This window comes from Odontesthes bonariensis, chromosome 6 (assembly GCF_027942865.1).
Source record: "Odontesthes bonariensis isolate fOdoBon6 chromosome 6, fOdoBon6.hap1, whole genome shotgun sequence".
NCBI lineage: Eukaryota > Metazoa > Chordata > Actinopteri > Atheriniformes > Atherinopsidae > Odontesthes > Odontesthes bonariensis.
Window position 1 is genome coordinate 38,756,784 of NC_134511.1, and position 20,889 is coordinate 38,777,672.

A 20,889-nucleotide genomic window follows, 5' to 3' on the forward strand; every position below is an offset into this window, starting at 1 on the left:
ATACGACCCCTTTCCCTCCTTCATATATGCGCCCAGCGCATATCATGCTCTACGTCAGCAGTGATAATAAGATTATAATACAACAAAAAGGCTTGCAATTAACTGGCTTTGTTGCAGGAGGCATCTTAAAGCGCTAAACACTGTACTTTGTTGGGGGCCATGTTAGAGGTCAGATACAAGATACAAAGGTTAGGGAAAATTCTTTGAGTATAAGTGACTGCATGTGTTTTTTTTATCAAAATTTATAGGGTTTGGCTATTTCCAAAGAGCTTGTGAAAAGCTGGATTTAGTTAAATTGTACCGAACAGGGGGTCAGAATCTATTATTTTTGTTGGTTTCTATAGCAACCTGGCGCTCTTCAGATCATTTAGAGGACTCAGTTCAAATCTACATCATCAGTGTGACTCAGCTTTGTCGAGATGGTTAAGAGGAATATGAATTTAGTGTGCTGATAAAAGTACAGAAAAGTCAATATGGGGTTTACATTTCAACTGAGTTACAAGCCTGTTATGGTGTCAAAGATGATAGACATCCCATCAAGGTACTTTCTGCAGTATGGATGTCGCATTTCAGGTCCAGGACTTATTCAACATATTCAAACCATTGTGAATGGTATGCAGCGCTCCCATAAAATCCTAAACTTCTGCTTGTGTTTTAGTAACACATTAAAAGCTCTCATGCTTCATAGAGTCTGTTCTGATGTTAACGCTATGGTCTGTTCCACCTGTGAAGTGAGCCAAGGAAAAGGACAATTTTCCTCATGGGAATTAATAAAATGTTTATAATTGTTCTTTGTTGTGCACATCTGTCTCTTTCGCATCTGTCTTGCTTTACCGTTTTTATTGTTTTCTTCTTTTTTATACTTGCCGAGCACTTCTTATTTCCCTCTGTTTTCCTACTCTTCTTACAGTCCACCTGAGTTTACTCACCATATCCAGCTGCTCTAGCATTAAAGGAAAGGCCAGAAGAAAGGCAGCAAATGTCTAAACATCTGTGTGTTGTTGTTTTTTTTTTTCAAACAAGTATTTCCACATGTTTCTCCCCTTTTTTTCCTCCTCAGATACAGGACTGATCACAACAGCTGGCTTAATTCCTTGTTAAAGCTGCTGTTTGCAGTTGCATAGGAAATTAGCACATTTAACATTCTGGATAAGCAATACATGTCTAACACTAATATGCTACATAACACGATGAGTCTTGTGATAAGACAGCAGAGATTTATGTCCACTTGGGAGCATGTGGCTTCATGGTTTTAAATGTTGGAAGTTATGCTGCAAGTTGGATTATGCATTCAACATGCTGCTAACCACAGTTGTCATTGTGGCTTGTAAAGCTTGGGACTCAGCGTGTGTCAAAATTACTGTGGCTTAGGACCACACTGCAAATAACCTTCTCTCAAGGAGTCATTGGGAATCTATTGCAGCACAACTGTTACTACAGCTAACACTAACACACTATGTGTGTAGGTATAGCAGCACTGAAAGCCATCGCAGGGAGTCACTCAGTTTTGGGAGTTGGTGTTATTTGGTGTTATTTGGTGTTTGACCATCACGTCCTTATATCAAAAGATATAGTGGATAGCCATGTGGGAGAATCTTGACCACAAAGTGTATTTAAAAAAAAAAAAAACATAGAAAAATTTGATTTTCTTTTACTATATTTGAACCATTAAAAGACAATAGTTGTTTGATGTATCATTGTATCGTATCATCCTCAGATATTACCACACACAACTATTTTTAGCCAGTCAGATCTGTCTAAACTTTTTTTCTTTTATCTAGTGCTTTCAAATACCTTTTCAGGGTCAGCTGAAAACATATTTTATGTTAAGTATGAGGCAGCCGCCACAGAAGTCAGTGAATCATGTGCACTGGTATGTTGACTAACTTTGTTCATCGAGTCCTTTACTCTCGGTTTGGCCATAGAGTGCAGATATAGCTGTTGCTGTGAAGTTACTTTGATATGTCAAAATACTTAAGATAGACTTTCAAAAATGTTATTAAAGACAGGCTGGCATTTTTTGGTACACTGTAACATGTTTACTTTGGCACCTGCTACACAATTTATGAACATTTTCATATTTCAAGACATCCTTTGAACCTTAACTGTGTTGCATGATTATACGTTTTCTACAAAAAAAATTAAAATGAATGCTTTCAGGATAAAGAATAGGAGCAGTCAGTGACCCATCTATATACTTGGAAATAAAGAATATGTTACATTGTCTGCCCAAACTTGGACAAGGTTTTTTTACTGATTGAAGTCATGTGTTAAGTGATTTTCATAGGCAGTCAGTCCTATGTCTGCTGTTTTCTGGATTTTGCTAGTTGGCCCTTAAATCAGTGATGGGCCCATTTGGCCGGCACAATAAAAAAAGACCGTTGACAGACACCTCCAGTTGTTAAAAGTTAAGTTTGCTACTCTCATGGGCCCAGTTCTTTAAAAGGAAACCTTTTCTACCAAGTGCAGCTGAGGAAGGTGTACAGTGAGGAGTTTATGTATCAGTTTATGTGATTCTATGATTTAGTGTGAATAAGCAAATGTTCCTGTGCATAACTAGGTAGTGTATTATTTTCTCTTCTGTCCCTGAAGTTGTTCTCTTTTATCTTTATCCTTTCATTTGTACCTCCCTTCTCAGTCTGCTGTATTCTTTGCCATAGTGAAGATGCTCTAATCGAAGCTTTATCAGCTGAATGATGTATGAGTCTTTAGTACCTTAATAGATTCCATTTATCTCTATATACTCCCACTTTAATTTGGCTGGGCATGGGAAGATGTTTTCAAATACCCAGCCAAAGCAGTTCTCTTTGATAGCTACAGCTATAGCCATATCCTCCATTTCTCGTGAGAACAAAGCTTTGTGCTCATGGGTCAGCTGAATTTAGTCTTTGTCTTTAGTCTTATGTCAATATTAAGCCTGTTCTTATATGCAAGCACCATCTAATGTTGGATATTCTAAACTCTGTTCCTGGATACCAAGCTGTAAACACCAACAAAAATCTTGTTGTCCAGGGAACTACTTTGTTTTTCTTCCTCTACATAACACTGAAGATTAAGCTTTAAAATGGTCATTCACCATTCAATAGTTAAAATTTGTGTTATTTTGTAGCCCTACATAGATCTCCAGTCCATGAATCTCTTTCCCCACTTCACTAAATAGTAAGTGATTTTTAACCTATTGTTGCAAGTCATGTTCTCTTTTCTTCCCATTTTATCTTAGAGCCAAGCAGAGTGAAACAGCTTGTTCCCCAGGCCTGGCTATAGTACTCCTTGGGGTCAGACCAACGGCGTGAGAAGTCTATTGTAGTGTGGTAACAAGTCCTTTGTGTGACATTTTCCTTGGCGTTGACATTCAGAGGGGAATAGGAAGACGGGCTTGCAAACGCCACTTTCTTTGTGACACATGAAGGGAAAGGGTATTAAGAATAGGGACTGAGGTATTTGAACGTGCACAGGGAAGGACATTTGCACAGAACGTGACAAGGACATCCTATAGTGGAGAAGTGCTCTTTCCTTTTTCACTTTATAACATTATATTATACACCAGGTTGAATCTGTATCCTCCAGTTACAAAGCTGCTCTGGGCCATTGTCATTCAAGTCAAAGAAGTAAGCTGACAGTGCATGTTGAGTTGGGAGTATTTTTTTTTTAATGTTGTTTTTTTAAATTAGGAGAATAACTACTCTTATAGCAGTATGTCAGATGCTTGGATGTGAAAATGTATGATTTGTTTTCCTTGAGGTTTTGTTTCTCACAAAGTCAAGTCTCTTTGTCACTGATATGTTGTCTAAAGCAATGTCATCTTCATGCTTGGCCTAACACAAGTTTTATTTTCTTTCTGTGCCAGATGAATCAAAGGGAAATGCAGGTGAAGAATAGAGTGTGTGCTGTGGCTCTCACTGACTCTGCTCACAACATCTGGCTACAGGAGACAAGCAAAGGGACACAGGACTGGATGCAGCAGGTAAAGAAAAAAAAAGCACCCCCCAAGCTAAAAAATAAGAGTCACCTAGTGGAAGAAAAAAAAAAAGCTTTACTGGGGTCCATCCATCAGCTCATATCTCCTCATGTAAATTTACTTCTTCTCTCCTATTTCCCCGCACGACCCTGCTGAGCCTCATGGGGACCCCTCTCATACAGCTACCCTTAGAAGTTCTGGACAATCATTATTTGTGTGTTGTTTGAGGCAGTTAACCCTGCTTGTGTGTGTCTATGCAGTTGTGCATGCATTTTGATCAGATGTGCTTATATGGTAAGTGTGTGAGACAGAATGCACGTGCACATGTGCATTTGTGTTGGTTTCATTTTAGAATTTGCCCTTTTCTCGTGTGACCTCTGTGCCATATGCATCACCTGGGCTCACTCAGTATGCACATACAGATGAGGACCAGCCAAGACCAAAGCTGCTGGTGAGCTGGAGATGCAAATGTCATGTGCCCCCACCACCACCACCACACACAAAACACACCCACACACACACACACACATTCGAAACTACACTGACACTTACCTGTATTTGTATAACATTGTCTTTTATATCCATGGCCTTTTGTTTTCTATTTTTCTGTCATCTCCAGCTCTGTGTGTGTCGTTTGTGTGCTCAAGTACATTACCTGTCTGTAAATGTTAGTTTGGGTGTTGGAGATTCTAGGTTATACTGCCCCCTTATCCATTTTTGGTGTTTCTTATTTTTGATTTATTCGAAGGGACATGAGGGACATCCCGTGATTTGGATTTGAAGGGATTTTCTACTTTTGATGATCACTCAGAACAATGAATTTCAAATGTCCTCACATTTCAAAGGGGGGGAATCCCTTCATCTAACTGGACATTAGTCAGATGAAGGAATCCCCTCCCATACTCACTAACCTACTGTCCTTTTGGGTCAAAGAAAGAGAGGGGCCTGCCTAATTAAAGGAGGGAATTGTGTTGGCCTTTGTTGTTCTGTGCCATTCAAAATACTATTTTTTTCATACATCTTTTAATGTACATTTGAATCATCAGAGTTTTTGATTAATTAATTATCTTTTTAAAAAAGAACCTCAATTTTGCAAAAAATGCATGCTTTGGAGGAAGATGATAACACTTTTTCCAAATAAGTTCTGATGTAGCAAATGTGTAACCAACGTTGCTGCTTCAAGAGAGGAAACATGCTGCCATGAAAAAATAATTATATTGTACCCATTCAGTCAGTGACCTTTACGTCTTCCAGGAACTCGACACCTTCAGGCTGAGTGTATTTAGTTAAAGATCAGTGTGTACAAATTTGCAACATTTAGTGGCAACGTTGCAAATTGCAACAGGCTGAATAAACATTGATTTTATCGAACAGAGTTTTTAAGTTATCTTCCAAAAGTTTGACTCGATACATTCATCAGTACCCGTTGTATTTTCCAATTCAATGCTAGTTACATAAACCCAAATCTTATTTTGGAGTATATGTGAAAGATTTACATCATAAGGTCCTCTTACATTTGACCCTGAATGCTAATGCCATGGCTCTAGATTGAGTTAAAAGCTTCCGTTGTGGGCTCTGTTCCTGATGATTGTGGATTTGATTCAGAGCCAGTCTACTTGTACATATCGGTGCTGTGCAAAACTTACACAGCCGCACTGAACTTTGATATCAGCAACTTGTATGTAGCTGGATCTTGAACGTAAACAACCCTTGCATTGAGCACTAAGGTATGGGCGGAAATCACACTCAGGAGGGTCAAATCTGATTCTGAAGCACATCGAAGAGCTGTGTTACCCCCATGTTGTTGTATAGATATGGATGTCCACATGAATGAGTGCATGTGAGGTTGGGGAACTCTGTTCTCATTGGACAGAGATAATTCCCACCCCTTGGGGTTCAATAGGTCAATGGATAGTGAGATGGAGGGATCAGAAGAGTAGATAAGAGAAGATGGGTTTTAGAGATCAGTGCCTGCTGAGCCAGTTTACAGACACCAGATGGGTCAGACAAGGGCCACCTCATGTCACAACAAGGTTGCAAAATGCAGAGTAAAGTTGATCAATAAGAAAACAAAAATACTTATTTATGGACTGAGACGAAGGCTGTGTTCGAAACCGCCTACTTCTCCTACTATTCCTACTAGTCATACTTTTTTAAGTTCCCGGATGTACACTAGATGCATACTAGATTCGCCGAAATGTTGAGTATTCATCATGAGGTTACTTGTCACACTCAAACTACCCAAGATGCAACGTAACGTGACGTCGCCCATCGCCATTTGAACGGTCAAATTCCGTTAACGGGACGAGAGCAGTCAAAACGGCATAACCGGAAGTGCGTTGCTCACTGCGGCTAGCTTTACTAGCGGCGAATTCATGGGAACAAAATTGTAAATAGCCGGTATTTTGTCAGATTTTCAACACCTTGGGGGTCTAAATGACTACTTTCTCGCCTGAAAATGTGTCAAATGTTGCTAAAGTTATATATTTACAGAGTTTATAGCTTAAGCGAAATCAGCTTTTCAGGCCGGCTGATTTCGGCTCGGGCAGGAGTGAAGTGCACTGTGTGTAAACGCTCTGCATACTGTCAGATAGATGAGTATGCCGTTTTCAAGTATGTAGTATGTAGTAGGCGGTTTCGAACACAGCCAAAAAGTGTGAGAAACTTTCATTTTTTAAGTTCCGTTGACTGCCAATGAGAAAGCACAGGATAGCACTCAGGAAAAGGAAAAACAAAAAGACAGGTACAATATGAATGGAGTGAATACTGATGGAGAAGGGAGCATGAAGAGATGTATGTGGAGATAGATGAGTAGCAGTGAGGAGAAGTGAGTGTGAGAGAGAAATCCAAATGATAGTGTACAGCTGGCAGCCTGTCACAGTCTCCATGGTGTCTCCTGTCACTGTGCTGGCCTGCTGTCACACTCTAGTGGCCTGCCCAGAGTGCGCACACACACACACACACACACACACACACACACACACACACACACACACACACATCCACCCATCCATCCACCCACATACACACACACACACACACACACACACACACACACACACGTTGAAAGTATCACTATGGTCATGAATAAAGCATCCTAATCCATAGAGATTATACTGCGACTGGAAGAGGTGGGAAAGACAGTCTCAGAGAAAGTGAGCAAGAATTGATCTTCAGGACTTCTTTTTGAGAAGTTAGTTGCAATCTGTCGTGTGTGTTATAGTTCAGGAGACTTTTGTACACTTACCTGCACTGTTTCTCAGTCTTGTGTGCTTTCAGACTAAAGAGATAGAGATACAGTTTTGCAATTGAATGATATCGTTTGTGTATGACACTTCAAACAGTGCATATTGCTGTTTAGTCCTTGTATTAATGTTTTACTCATTTAGTCCAATTTATCCAGTTGTTTTACACACGGCTTGTAAAACTTGAATTGTGTTACTGATTTTGAGCTAAGCCTAAATCATAGGGATTTTTAAAAAAAAAATTAGTATGCATATTTACAGTATATGTGTATATGTATATATATAATCTTATGATGGCTCCTTTAAATTAGTTTTCCATTTGCTTTGCATGCAATGATTTATGTCTTCAGTATGAGAGCATATGTGTTGTTTAGTAAGAGACTTAGCATGGGTTCCACACGAAACTGCATAATGCAACAGGTTGAAGATCTTACACAACAATGAACACGTATAACTTGCAGATAACAAGGAAAAAACCTTTTCTCCCAGGTTAAGGGGGTTGACTTTACTCTTTCCTCTCGTTTCTCCTGCCCATTGGTCAGCTTCATTACTTAGCTGTAGCCTCAACAACTTTAAGGGATCTTTTTAGAATCTTATCTCAAAGTAATATTGCTGAAATAAAAACATTTTACTACATTAGAATGCAATGTCCATTGCAACTATCTTGGAGAGTATGTAGATTTATATACTGTATGTGTGTGTCCATAGGCAGCAGAAATCCAAACGCACACAGAAACCCATGAACAGAGTTGTCTGGAAAGTCACATCTATTTACATGTTTGTTTCTCTGTCGTCCTTTAGTTCAATGGCACCATTGATCATTGGATGAGTTGCTTGAAGTGATGATGCTATGCATCAGAGGCAGCCGATGTGATGTGCCATCCTTTTGTCATGTCGCCCTTCTCTAATCCCAGCCAGCAGGCCTTGCCTTTATGTGACTGCTGTTATGCCTCTGGTCTCCCACAGCTCTGGGGCTTTGTGCTGTGTGTGTGTGCATTTATGCAACGGTTTGTGTGCACATGTGTGTCGTTGCCTTGACAAATCTATTCAAACCTCAGCTTCCCTGCTTCCATTGGTGGTGATGGTGGAGTTGTAGGGGAGGGAAGAGGGCCCTTTGAAAGACTCCCCTCCTTTCCCTCTCTCTAGCCGCCTTCAGCCCACCGCTCCACAGCCCAGCTGACATCTTCCTCCAGACAGACTGAATGAATTAAAGGAGATACAATGAGACACTTGATGTTGCAGTCAAGGAGCCCCATTGCTTCTGTGTTTCTCTGCACAGCTCTGCCCTCAAGCCCAGAGTCAGAGGAGAACACATCTAGATCTAAAAATACACAATATGCCACTGTTTACCAAGATGACTTCACATCTTCCCACCAACACTAACCCCCTAGTCATCTCCCCTTTTTCCCCTCTCATCTTTCTGCTGATCTTTCCTCAACCTTTGTGGCTCCTCTTTTTCTGTATCTTTTTCCAGAGTTTGGCATGTTTGATTTACCAGGTTGATTGAATCTTACCTATCAGCTCAGTAAATCGTATCCTGAAGACATTTGGTACAAGAGTGTCTAAAGCATTTCTACCATTTCTATCGTTTACAAGGCAGATTCAGTGTGCACATTATTTTTCTTATCGGTTCTCCTGGTTGAACAAGTATGGTGTACAACGGCCCTTTTCATACACATTTCCCAACTAAATTTGGTTTATAAAATTGATGATATTTATCCTATTCTATCTTACATGCCCAGCTGTCATAATGCAGAGGACACTGCATTCAAGGGCATCTACACTGAATGTCAGGTCAGACTGCACCAATGTCAGAATGTGTAAGAAACGCCAGCGTCAGAGTGCATACTGCCTTAGTACCTATACTTTTTATGCTTTTAAGTGAGAAGGTTTACAAATCAGTTAGAATGTTTACAATTTTCATACCGTGTGTACAGTTATCTTATATTGCACAATAACCACCCACCCACATTCAATTCTATTTTATTCTATTTTATTGTTATTTTGTCTTATCGCTGCTGGCTGTGTCTCTGTAACTTTTTATCGTCATTTGAAAAAAAACAGAAAACACAAAAATGCTACCAACAAAATATTTTCCACTATTCATTCTTGCAATTACACCCAAAAAGGTACACCTGTTTGCGTGTAGGGGGTTACTTGATGGATTAAAATTCAGGATAAAAGTGGCATAGTTGGACAATGGCACAAGGACAATTTGTTTTGTCAATTATTTGTATAGTAGTAATCTCAAAACATCTAACATTCTTTTATGGAAAAAGTTGGTTCACAACTGACTTCGGAAACTGCAATTGGTCCTTTTAAGAGAAATGATTTATTAGATGTTCTACATAAATAACCTCATGCCTCCAACATCCATTGACCACTCTTCCATGAAAAATCCCAGAGTTGCAGGATGTTTGAGTGTTCTCTTACATGTACTGTCCTTTTGAAAATCTCCACTTTGACTCAACCAATCTGTAACCACTCATTTGTTGTTTTTGAGAAATCCCTTGGTGAATGTGCTGGTGTTCACCTTCAAATTTAAGAGAAGTGACCTTATAGTATCTTAAAACTGTCTTCAATATCATGCAGAATTCAAAATTGAATCCATATTAGCAAGCTACCCAGTCACTGAGGCAGTGAAATAGTCTCCATTGCATTGCCACTTCCATGCTTTACAGATGGTACAAGGTCCTTCTCTTGAAAACTCTTTTTGGTCTTTGTCAAATATGTTTACTCTTACTATGACTGAAAAATATTTTAGTTTATCACTCCAGAGCACATTATTCCTAAAGGCCCAAGTTTTTTTTCCTGTATGTTCACTGGAAAACAGTATTTTTGCTCAGCAAAGGCTTTTCCTCAGGCTGTGTCTGATTATGGACACATGCACTTTGACGCAAATAGCAACGGGGTTGACAGCAGTTGCACAGATGAAAAATCGGTGGTTCTTTGAGACTTATTTAACAGAACAGGCTCCGTTCTTTGGATGAATATGCTGTGTTGTCCAGGTTAAAACACAAACACACACACACACACACACACAATAAAGAGTTTGAATATTTGGTATCTAATTTAGAATTCATGGTACTACTGTTTAATTTATGGACCGATTTTTTTCTTTTTTACATAAACTGGTATGTTTTGGACGTTCTAGAAGAAGAAATTTCAATGAGTGAGTCCTCTTTTAGGGAGGTAGAGAGTCAGTGTTGTTGCGGTAAAGAATGCTAAAGCACATGTATATTAGTATGTGTGTGTGTATTTGAGTCTGAAGGGTTCACAACACTACACATCTTTGTGGGAGACACCCCCCCTGAAATGCAATCACTTACCCACACACACAAACCTATATGTGCACACCAGTACACACAGTAATGGCTGTCAGGGGGCCGGGGTGAAAGTAAACAAGGGCAGATAAGCGGTGAATCAGAAGGACGCCAGCTGCACATTCTAATCTCTTTACATTTTCTCTTTCTTCTATTGAACTTTTATCTTATCAAAGGGGAACGTCTTCTCTAAGCATTCCTTCTCAGCCTCCCTCTCTCTTGCTCCCTTTTCCCTTGTTTTTGTTCAAACCTTACAAGCCATGTCATACCAATCCACACTGACCAGTCAAAAGGGCAAACACACTTTGATGTGCTGTCATCTGCTCACCAAGTGCATGAAACTCAAAATCCTTAAAATAGTAAGCTTCCATGTACTAAGGTACTGATACATTTCATTAACAGTACATCAGGTTGAAACCTTATATGACTGAAATACTCCACTGTGCCATTTTAGGTAGAAATAGGGATTGCTACACAGAAAGGAAGATGAAGACAGCGTAAAAACAAATGAAGAGGTGGTCTTCCCCTTTCTGACAGTGGTGTTGTCAACTAGGGGTTTGAGAAGACTAGGGGTGTTTGCAGGGGGTTATGGGTCAGCAAGCTGGGCAGACATCCTCCCCCCAGGGCACCCACTGATCAAGCATAGTAGAAGGCCTCAGCTCTCCACCACAAACAACGGCAAGCTGTCTGAGCAACATGTCACAGAGCTTTTAATTGCTTGTTCCTGTCTCTATCTCCTCTTCCCCACTATGCTCACTCATACTCACCTTTTTCTTGTGCACCAGTTCTGCCAGTGTCCTCCATACCCTTTCTTCTCTCTTTATTTTTTGTTTAACTTTTTTTTTATTTGTCCATGTTTTAGTGTTTTTGTTTTTTTTCCTCCTTTAAATATTTATATTTACTCTTTTATTCCTGGTTGTGTGCTTATGAGAGTTTTATTGCTGAATATTGATTGACACATAATATTAAGTTTCTATATGTACTACCATTACTGGTTTCTCTAGAGGACTCTATAATTTTTCTTTTTCCTCTTCCTACAGTACTGTTGTAACTGGGTATCGAGTCCTGAGCCCTTGGACACGCCACTTGATCCCATGCTGCCAGACTGCCCCAGAGTTTCTGCAGGTATCAAACTAATGACATAGTAATAACATTAACTGTCGATATAAATATTTTTTTAGTATCCTGACCTAATTGCTTTCCTTTTACAAACTGTTTTCGTGTAAAGAACTTCATTCCAAAACACTTGATCAATAGAATAATTTTGGTTACGTGCACTTTGTGAGTTTTCGAAAAGCCATCATTTTTTCCATTCAACCAAAAAATTGAGTCAGGCTTGATTTCAGTCATTAAGATTAGTGTAGTGAAGAGTCTTGAGAGTAGTACAACTAGAGGATCACAAACAGTAACAAAGACAATTTACTTCTGAAGAAATGATTAGGGCCTTTAAATGTAGCATGGAAATTTAAGTCATATGTTCGCTCGTGGGAAAAGATGAGCATCATATTTTGGTGATTTCTCTCACAAAATATATCCACGATCAAAGCTGGGGCTAAAAGATGGATCTATTATTGCAATTTGAGACTGTTACAAGGGATTCAGTGGTGCAGGTAAGGGAACTTGTTTCAAAGAATAGTCATTTTCTCTATAAATGGCATATGTCCAAAGTACAGGTATAGTTCTATGTTTGTGTGTGTGTGTGTCTGTATGCGTGTTTATGTGCGTATTAAATGGTGGCTTGTAGCAGTGTACATATGAAGATAATCAGGATTCATTAAGTGAAGATACACATCTACTGAGTGTGTCTCTTTGATATGGACAGTCTCCATTTTCCTGGGTGTGTGCTTGTATGTGTGCTTAAGCATCTGGGCACTGGGTAGATTCTACGTCTTAGCAGAGCTAATTGAGAGAAAGCATTGTTGGAGAAGCTAAAGCGGTTGCAGATTATCCTGAAACACAATTTTTGATTGTCTTGCATATGCTGCAGAAACGTGCAGTTTGAGGTACGACTTTTATTTTCTTTGTAATGTTTTTTATTGTCCTTTGTTTTCCTAAATTTATAATCCTGTCCTTTTGAGTTTGACCTCTTGTCCCTATGTCCTCTCTGTGGTTCACTGGCCTTGATAATGTCATATCCATCATGGGAATCAGGCCTTAATGTAGGATTAGAGTTGAAAGCTGTAATCCTCAACATGACTTTTGATAAGAGATGATGATTGCAGTGTCGTTTGAATGGTAGCGCACATGCACACTCACTTATACACTGAGAGTCAAAAGGAAACTTGAGCCTTAAACAGGAAACAATATATTTGTCTTACATATTGTAAACACCCATACTTGTTTTAGATATGGTACATTTAATCATTAGTTACATTTGTACACACATACGTATACACTGGAACATTGTGTTTAAATCACATTGTTTTCTCATCTCTTGTTTCCATCATCACTCAGGAGGATCTGCTTTGTGATTTAATTCCCTTCAAATGATGTTCTCAGTGACATCACGATGAATGTATAGGTCACTTTACACGTTCTGAACATGTCCATGAATACATCTCTAACATTCCTATCTCATATCAGTCACAAAAATGGCTTGTCCCACATAAAGCTATGTGGGTGGGTGGCCTGCACATCTATATCAGCTCCTTAAAATGTCATCTGGCGTTCAATATAAAGCCTGTACTGTATTTCATGTGCTGAGATCTTTTTTTTCTTCCTGCTGTGATGATTTATCTTCCAGTGACTGCTGTCAGTCAAAAGACAGCAGTGGTTGGACTCCAATATCAAGGTCACCATTTTGAAACTTTTGGCATGCCAAACATTGCCCAAACATGGACCTGTCTGACATAGCATCTTTTTGGTATGTATGCACTGTTGACTTTTGCTACTTTAACTATGTTGAAAAGATCTGGGTCTCAATGCTGTTAACAGAGCTGCCAGCTAAGCTTGTCACTGCTCTTTTGGTAGCAGCCTCTGATGTCAAAGGTTGACTCAGTTTTCTTTGTGTCCTTGGCAGCCTGGCAGGTTCACAATCGGCAGCCATTGTGGTGAGAGTTACAGAAGAGGAACAGAGGTGACAAGGTTGAGAGAGGGTTGAGGGAAGGCTGTCAGGGCATGGTAGTTCAACACTTCAGTCTGTGCACATACCACCATGACTGCTGTTGTCTGGGTTGCTATGGTATTGGTCTGTATGTGTAGGTGTTGGTAATAGGGGATGAAGATAAAACCTCTCAGAAACAGAAAACAGACCTGTGAATCCTTGCTGTCGTGCAATCCTTGCTGTCATGCACCACATGCGTGTGCACATATGCAGAGGCACACATCACAATTTGCACTGCTGTTCTTGTGTAGCCAGACTGAGCTTGGCCTGGGGCAAGTCTTGGGTTGCTGTGGAGAATGGCATATGATCAGACAGTCACACACTGAAATGTCTGAGGGCTAGCAAAGTAGTGGATGTGTATTGGTCATGCTGCATCATGGGAGAATAGGATGAAGAATGGCTTTCACAGTCAATCTATTGCTTTCTGTGTATCTGTTCTTCTTTATTATCTTATTCCTCTGCTTCCGACTTTCTCTATACATCTACCTCTATCGTCCTTCCTCTGTGTTCTCCCTCTGACTGCATTGAAATAATGATTGTGTTCACAAGGCTACTAGACATTTGGCAGAAATGTGGAGGGAGATGGGTTAGCAGAGCTTGTCTGCTGTTCTGAATCATTCTGCTGTCCTGAATCATCCATGAGGCTATGCTGTTGTCAGAATGCCATGCTGGTACAGGCCTGGAAGGCCCAGAGAGATGGGAAAGTAATGCATTATGCAGGAGTCCACTAAAGTCCCTTTTCCTCTTTTAAATGTGGTCAAATCTGGATCAATTGTCATACTGTTTACCTAGCCGCTAGTTCATTTTATGAGTCTTTCTTGTGTTTATTCCATTTTCCTTTTTTTTTATTACTTTTATGTAAAAGGAATTTATTTCCCCATGAAGATCATCACTCTGGCAGACTAGCAGATTTTTTTCAGTTAGCAGCATGTTAAACACGGGCTAAATATGCCAATAAAGTGGGACCAATCTGCTGGAACACTTCCCTTTGTGTGTGGATGGGATTTTGGAGTTGGTGCAACGCTGACTGAATTAAGTTGATGGAGTTGAGTTCATCCCAAGATGAAGCAATTAAAAACTTTCTCTGCTGTTTAGCCACCACAAAATATATGAAATGTGAAAATTAGTTGGGAGGTTGGCAAGGAATCTAGTCCTGGTCATGATTTATTGGCTCACCTGAATTTCAAGTCAGTAATTCCAAAATAAAATGCAGAACAATTATAGCCTGGCTGACGGGTCCACAATCTCGATGAGATGGTGGTCTGGGAACTAGGTGTGCATTTTCTCGTATTTGAGGCGTGGTTTACGAATGCCTAGGGCCGTTTATTGGGCGCTACGAATGTCTATCAAATGGCGTCTGGTTCTTCCCATGCTGCTTTGCGCGCGATTCATAGCCAATTGTATCACTTATACCAGATGACGACAGAAATTTGACGAGGAAGAAGAAGAAAAAAAAGTAAAATAAAAGTAAACTTGCGCTCTAAGCTACTTAAAGTGATGGTTCGGAGTAGATTCACCCTAGGGTCATTTGAACCGTGACATCCAGCCAAGTTTTTCCGATATTGGCTGAACATCAGCCGAGTTACTGAGTTATTCCGAATAGCTTAGTACAAGCGCTAATGGACCCTGGCAGTATCTCCAAAATTACCACACTAAAATCACATGCCATGACACCAAACTTCTACAGTAGTACAATTATGGTCTGTACTCACAAAACGATGCATTTGGAAGTTTGAAAATAGTCCAGGAGTTTATTATTATCAACACAAGCCTGATAGCTTTTCTGCTGCTAAAGCTGCGTCGACGTCACTTCCTTGATCTGGGAACTTCAAAGTAAGATGAGGGTTGATCTACTACTGTAGACAACAAAGTATATGCTATATTCTACATGAATTTTTATGTTGTAGAGTTGTGAATTTATTTTATCAATGGAGAAATTGAGCAGCCTTGCTTTGTTGTTTACAGTAGTAGTAGTAGTAGTAGTAGTAGTAGTAGTAGAAGATCAACCCTCATCTTACATTGAAGCTCCCAGATCAAGGAAGTGACGTCGACGCAGCTTTAGCAGCACAGAAGCTATTTGGTTTGTGTTGATAATAATAAACTCCTGGACTATGTACAAACTTCCAAATGCATCGTTTTGTGAGTACAGACCATATTTGTACTACTGTAGAAGTTTGGTGTCATGGCATGTGATTTTAGTGTGGTAATTTTGGAGCTACGGCCAGGGTCCATTAGCGCTTGTACTAAGCTATTTGGGATAACTCAGTAACTCAGCTGATGTTCAGCCAATATCAGAAAAACTTTCTGTGGGCTACTTGGCTGGATGTCACGGTTCAAATGACCTTAGGGTGAATCTACTCCGAAACACTTTCTAAGGCTGCATTGAACGGAAACGTTGTGTCCGCTGCCATGTTGGATTAACACTCTACAAGCTTCGGTGTAGCACATAGACGTCGTCATCGTCTTGCTGCCCCCCCCCCCGTTCTGTGATTGGTTCCCAAACTCAGGCAAAAATAAGGGCGGTGGTTTCCAGGCTGACTTTGCAGTGAGAATGGAATCGAGCGCAATGCAGCATGGGAATTCCCAGGCTAGAACAATTAGCCAATTTTGAGCAATACGAATAATTCACTCAAATGTCCAGATACCCTTTACTCCTATTTGTTTGCAGACTATTTGGCAACAGTGACACCATCTCATCTCATCTCATCCGTCCATTTGGCCCTCACTCCCAAGTATTTTCCAGATTTTTTGAGTTTGTAGTTTACTTTTAGCACTGAAAGATTTGACCTCTCCAAATTTTTTCAATTGGATTTTGGTCTGGAATTAGGGCTTTCAGTTTAAACAGTCAGTCGTGACCTTTACAGCTTTTCCTTTGGGCTATGTGTGTGTTGGGGGCATCAGATTCAAGGCATGTGTTTATTTATTTATTTGTTTATTTATTCATTCATTTATTTATTTTAAGTCATACAAACTTGTCTCCTTTAGTTATTTTTTCTCAGCATAATGCCTTGGAATCATTTTACAACTGTAAAACTTCTGGAGAACATCAGAAACTGCTGAGGATTAGTATTTTTGGAGTAAGCTGACTCTAATTTACCAAATGTGTGCCATTTATTCTGTGTCTAGGTGCTATGTCTGTGGGTGGTTTTAAAAAAAAAAATGTATTGCACTACACTAAAGCCCCTTTCTTGTTGTTGTTTTCTGTATTAACTTTGGAATATTCTGACTGAATTAGTTACTTTGCATTTCTTTTTAAGAATTTGCATTGATTTATTAATGCCAATGCTTACAGTTCAGCCAATGAATCTCACTTTACTGTACCCTCTGTACTATAGATTGATAGAAAGAAAGCTAAAATAGTACAGTGCTTTGGTCTCCTGAGATAGATAATCGGTTGTTCAGTAAGGCTGCTATTTCAAAGGTGGGAAAACCCCTTTACTAATAACACGCACATCTCTAAGCACACACACATGCTCACACAACTTCCTCTTGGGTGATTACTCATTGTCCAAACTGATTATTAATTACAAAGGGAGAGCTGTCTGAAGGTAAACACTGATTAATGGCTAACAAAAGTAAGTTAATGTCTTACCTGTACCTTAATTACTAACCCTGCTCTTGTACAAGCGTTCCAGCTGAAAACTGTAATTAACTGTAATGGACTTCTGAAAAGGACTTGTGTTCCTTTCTTTTTAAATTTACTTCTGACTTTATGTAATTTTTTTCATTGGCCCATCTTTCTTGCTTTTTTTCTATTTTTCGACGATAGAAATCGGAATTTTGTTTGAATAATTTTCTTTTTTTCTCTATCCTAAAACAGCGGGTAGTGGGCTGCCAGAGTGATGCAATGTTGTTACAGAAATTAAATAGAATTCTTTGGGCAGTGGCTTGAGAGGTCACTTTGCCTTTCTTTTTCATGTAAGGGCCATACTTTCGTAAATGAGTCTTAGCAGCGTGCCAAGACACCACAGAGACACAAAGCAGTGCATTGAAATAAAAGCAGGCATGCTGACATATGCATTGTCAGTCTTTTATATGGAATGGACTCTATCCTGCTGTAGGTTTGACTTGACTGTTACCCTCACCTCCCTGATTCACGCATTGCTAACCATGAAACACTCTAGCTGTCTTCACCTCTTCGCCACACACACAACACACGTACAATGCCTGATTGGTGTTTGAGTGACATAATTCTTTAAGAGGAAGCCCAGTTCCAGTGAGATGAACCTCACCCCCTCCACCCACTGTTTTTTCAGCTTGGTATGGTGGAAGTCCGCTGTCTCGGTGGAGGATCACATGCAAATGCGTGTGTTTGTGTCTGTGTTTTTATATGTATTTCAGTGTTTTCTTAGCCTGACCGACACATGCTGTGCAAGAGTTGCAGGAAATAGGCAGGTAAACTCTGGTGAATTGGACCCTAACCTCTGACCTGGATTCATTGAGGTTAGATAGGGCTATTGTCTGGGTCACATTTGTGACAAACCAAATCATAATGATGTGGAAAATGCTGACGTCAAGGACTCTTCGTCCGATTTGTCCATTAGAGACAAATAATAAAGTCTTTCTGATTTTTATGTTATTGTAATAGTTAACTCTCTCAAATTACTATAATACCATGTTATACGCCTCTGAACATGAGTAAAAAACAAATATTTGAATGGGACAACACAAAAACATGAAATTATATTGTTTTCCTTTTTTGTGTAACAGGCCTTTCGGAAAAAGATTTCGGACATTGATTGTATGCTGATTAAAAAGATGTAAAAAAAATGTAAAGATGATGTGCCAAACAAGGCACAAAATATAACATATCTGCATATGACTGAAAGATGCAGCCATCCTGTGGGAAAATTCCCACTGTGACTATGGAGGAATCTTTGGGGTGACACAAAGCATCGACTATTTTAAGACAATATCAAGCCAAACTGTGGCTCATGATGTCTGCATGCAGGCACCACTTATCTTTTCACTGTCCATTTCATGTGATTAGTACCAGGGAACTCAGTAATAGGCACATGGATTGGAAAAGATCAACAGCAATTGCATATGATTATGTACTGATGTTGTCACAATACTCGATACCAATATCAAGGAATCTATTAGATAGTTGATAACATTTCTAAAACCTCAGAAGGAAAAAATGCTAAATTAAGAAGTAAATGTTTTTAACAAACAAGGTTCCAGACAAACAATTTTTTTTTACTAGCAGCGTGTGTCAGAAAATGCTAAAGACATTTTGCCTATTCTAACTTTTATGGGAGATTATTGTAAGTATAGCAAAATACACTGCAAATATGTTGTCTTTTAAGTTACTTGAATGGTGTATTTGTCAGATGACATTGCAACTAAAAAAATCACATCATAGCATCTCAAAATTATTTGAAGTGTCCATGACTCAACACATATTGGGCTGCTTATCGGTCACAATTTCTAATGCTTTTAGCTATCTGACACAGTAAACAGAAAATCGTGTGTGAACCAACTTTTTTGGTGAATTCAGTTGCATTAATATCCAAGTATGTTTTATTGTTTCACAAAAACTTTGCAAAAGGTTAAAAACATGGCCTTGGCCCACTGAGTCTAGTTGAGGGTATATGTGCAGGAGGGATTCAGACCTCAACTTTATTATCAGGATTTGTTAATCTGGGTTTGAGCTCCGCTTCATACTAACATGTTACTGACATACTTTTTAACAGCCCTGGTTTTATCTTTGTTCTTTTTTTTTGCCTTTTGTATTAGAGGTCTACAGTTAGTGAATCTTTATGTTGTGTACATTTTTACTTAATTTCCACAAAACTGTGCCTTACAAACATCTTGAACTTGATCACCTACATATAAGTGACAAGATTTGTGTGACTTTTAGATGGAGGTCACCAAAGTTTGTACTTTGCACAAATTTTCAATTTTGTTTTGTCATACAGGCTCTTACAATATTTGCAGTGAAATGAGGACACTAATGTGCAGGGTACAGGAGAGCAGGCTGCCGGCTGCTTTAGAATCCTCAAGCCTCTTAACTACTATGAGTAGTGTCCATCCTTAGTCACTCAGAGGGCATCCCCAGATTAGCGCTTCATAGGCATGGATCTCATTTGCCCATATGGCCTCTTCTCATTGAGTTGATATAGGCTTTAATCTGCTCAGCGTTTCTGACTGACCCTGACATGTGGCAACTGTTTAGAAAAAGAGCACACAAATCTTGCAAATACAAAATTTCATGGCTGTAGCATCGATAGGGTCAAGTGTAAATATGAGAACAAAAAATGGTTCCCAGTGTATTCCAAGTTATTTAAAGCTTAATAAGTGTTTAAGATACTTTTTGGATTGCGATACAGTTAAAAGTAAAAAATATCACCATAATAACATGCTGTTGTGTCTAAGAACTGGTTTTAGCTGCATTCTCTATTGTAGAATTAATCCAATAAGCCCGAGAGAGGAACAGCAAATCCCAACTACTGCTAGCATTTTGACAACCGCCTTCATCCTGTAGTCACACAGTGCACAGTGCTGTCATAAGAACAAGTTGCCAGCAACTGTCACTGTAATGTTATCAGTTTAGCAACTCCGCTGTTATCAAGACAAAAGGGGAAAGTTGATAGTGTCATTTCTTTGCTCCCCATTGTGAGACTTATTCCTAACACCATATTTTCCAGAATTAAAAACAGTGGCCAATTAAAAGCCAGGTTTCCAAAAATAGTTTGGAGCGTGGCCAAGAAAAACAGTCAAGTGATTGATGCCAAACATCTTTAAGGTAAGGAGATAGGGTAGATAAATCCCTCCCTGGGCCCGAGCCGGTTAGGCATAACATACTGTACACTCCTCGTGCTTCAATTTACATTCAGCAAAGTCTTTTTGCCATTTTTAAGACTTTGATCCTCTTTAAATGTGGCTTTTGATTAATTTGCTTTGAATCACTGCTTTGTCTTTCTCTGATCCTGTCTCGCTGTTTTTCCCCATACATGATGCCTATAAATGTTTCCAAATAAAAAAGTCTCATAAGAAATGATGTTTCTGTTGGCTACAATGATTTGGAGCTTTTCATTAATTTTGATTACATGTAGTGTAGTGTTTGATGATATTGAATAACTTTCGGTTAGCTTGGATATTTGCATGTGACTGTTCTCAAGTTAGAGCTGGGAAATTTTCCTTTCTGCACTTTTCAAGTCATATGAACCATGGCAACACAGCCGTGTATTTATGGCTTGTACGAGGCATCCCTGTGAGCCATCACAGTTGATTTTATGGTGTGATAATGTTTCTTAT

At 39.3% G+C, this 20,889-nt stretch overlaps 1 protein-coding gene across 2 annotated transcripts in view; it reads left to right on the forward strand.

The window, feature by feature from the left end:
• The window catches only part of arb2a (ARB2 cotranscriptional regulator A), a 156,619-nt gene that overhangs the window by 96,517 nt on the left and 39,213 nt on the right, over nt 1-20,889 (forward strand). For both annotated transcript variants that reach the window (XM_075468747.1, XM_075468748.1), the window contains exons 9-10: nt 3,848-3,964; nt 11,567-11,651. In XM_075468747.1, coding sequence (XP_075324862.1) covers nt 3,848-3,964; nt 11,567-11,651 — 202 coding nt within the window. The remainder of the gene's footprint in view (nt 1-3,847; nt 3,965-11,566; nt 11,652-20,889) is intronic.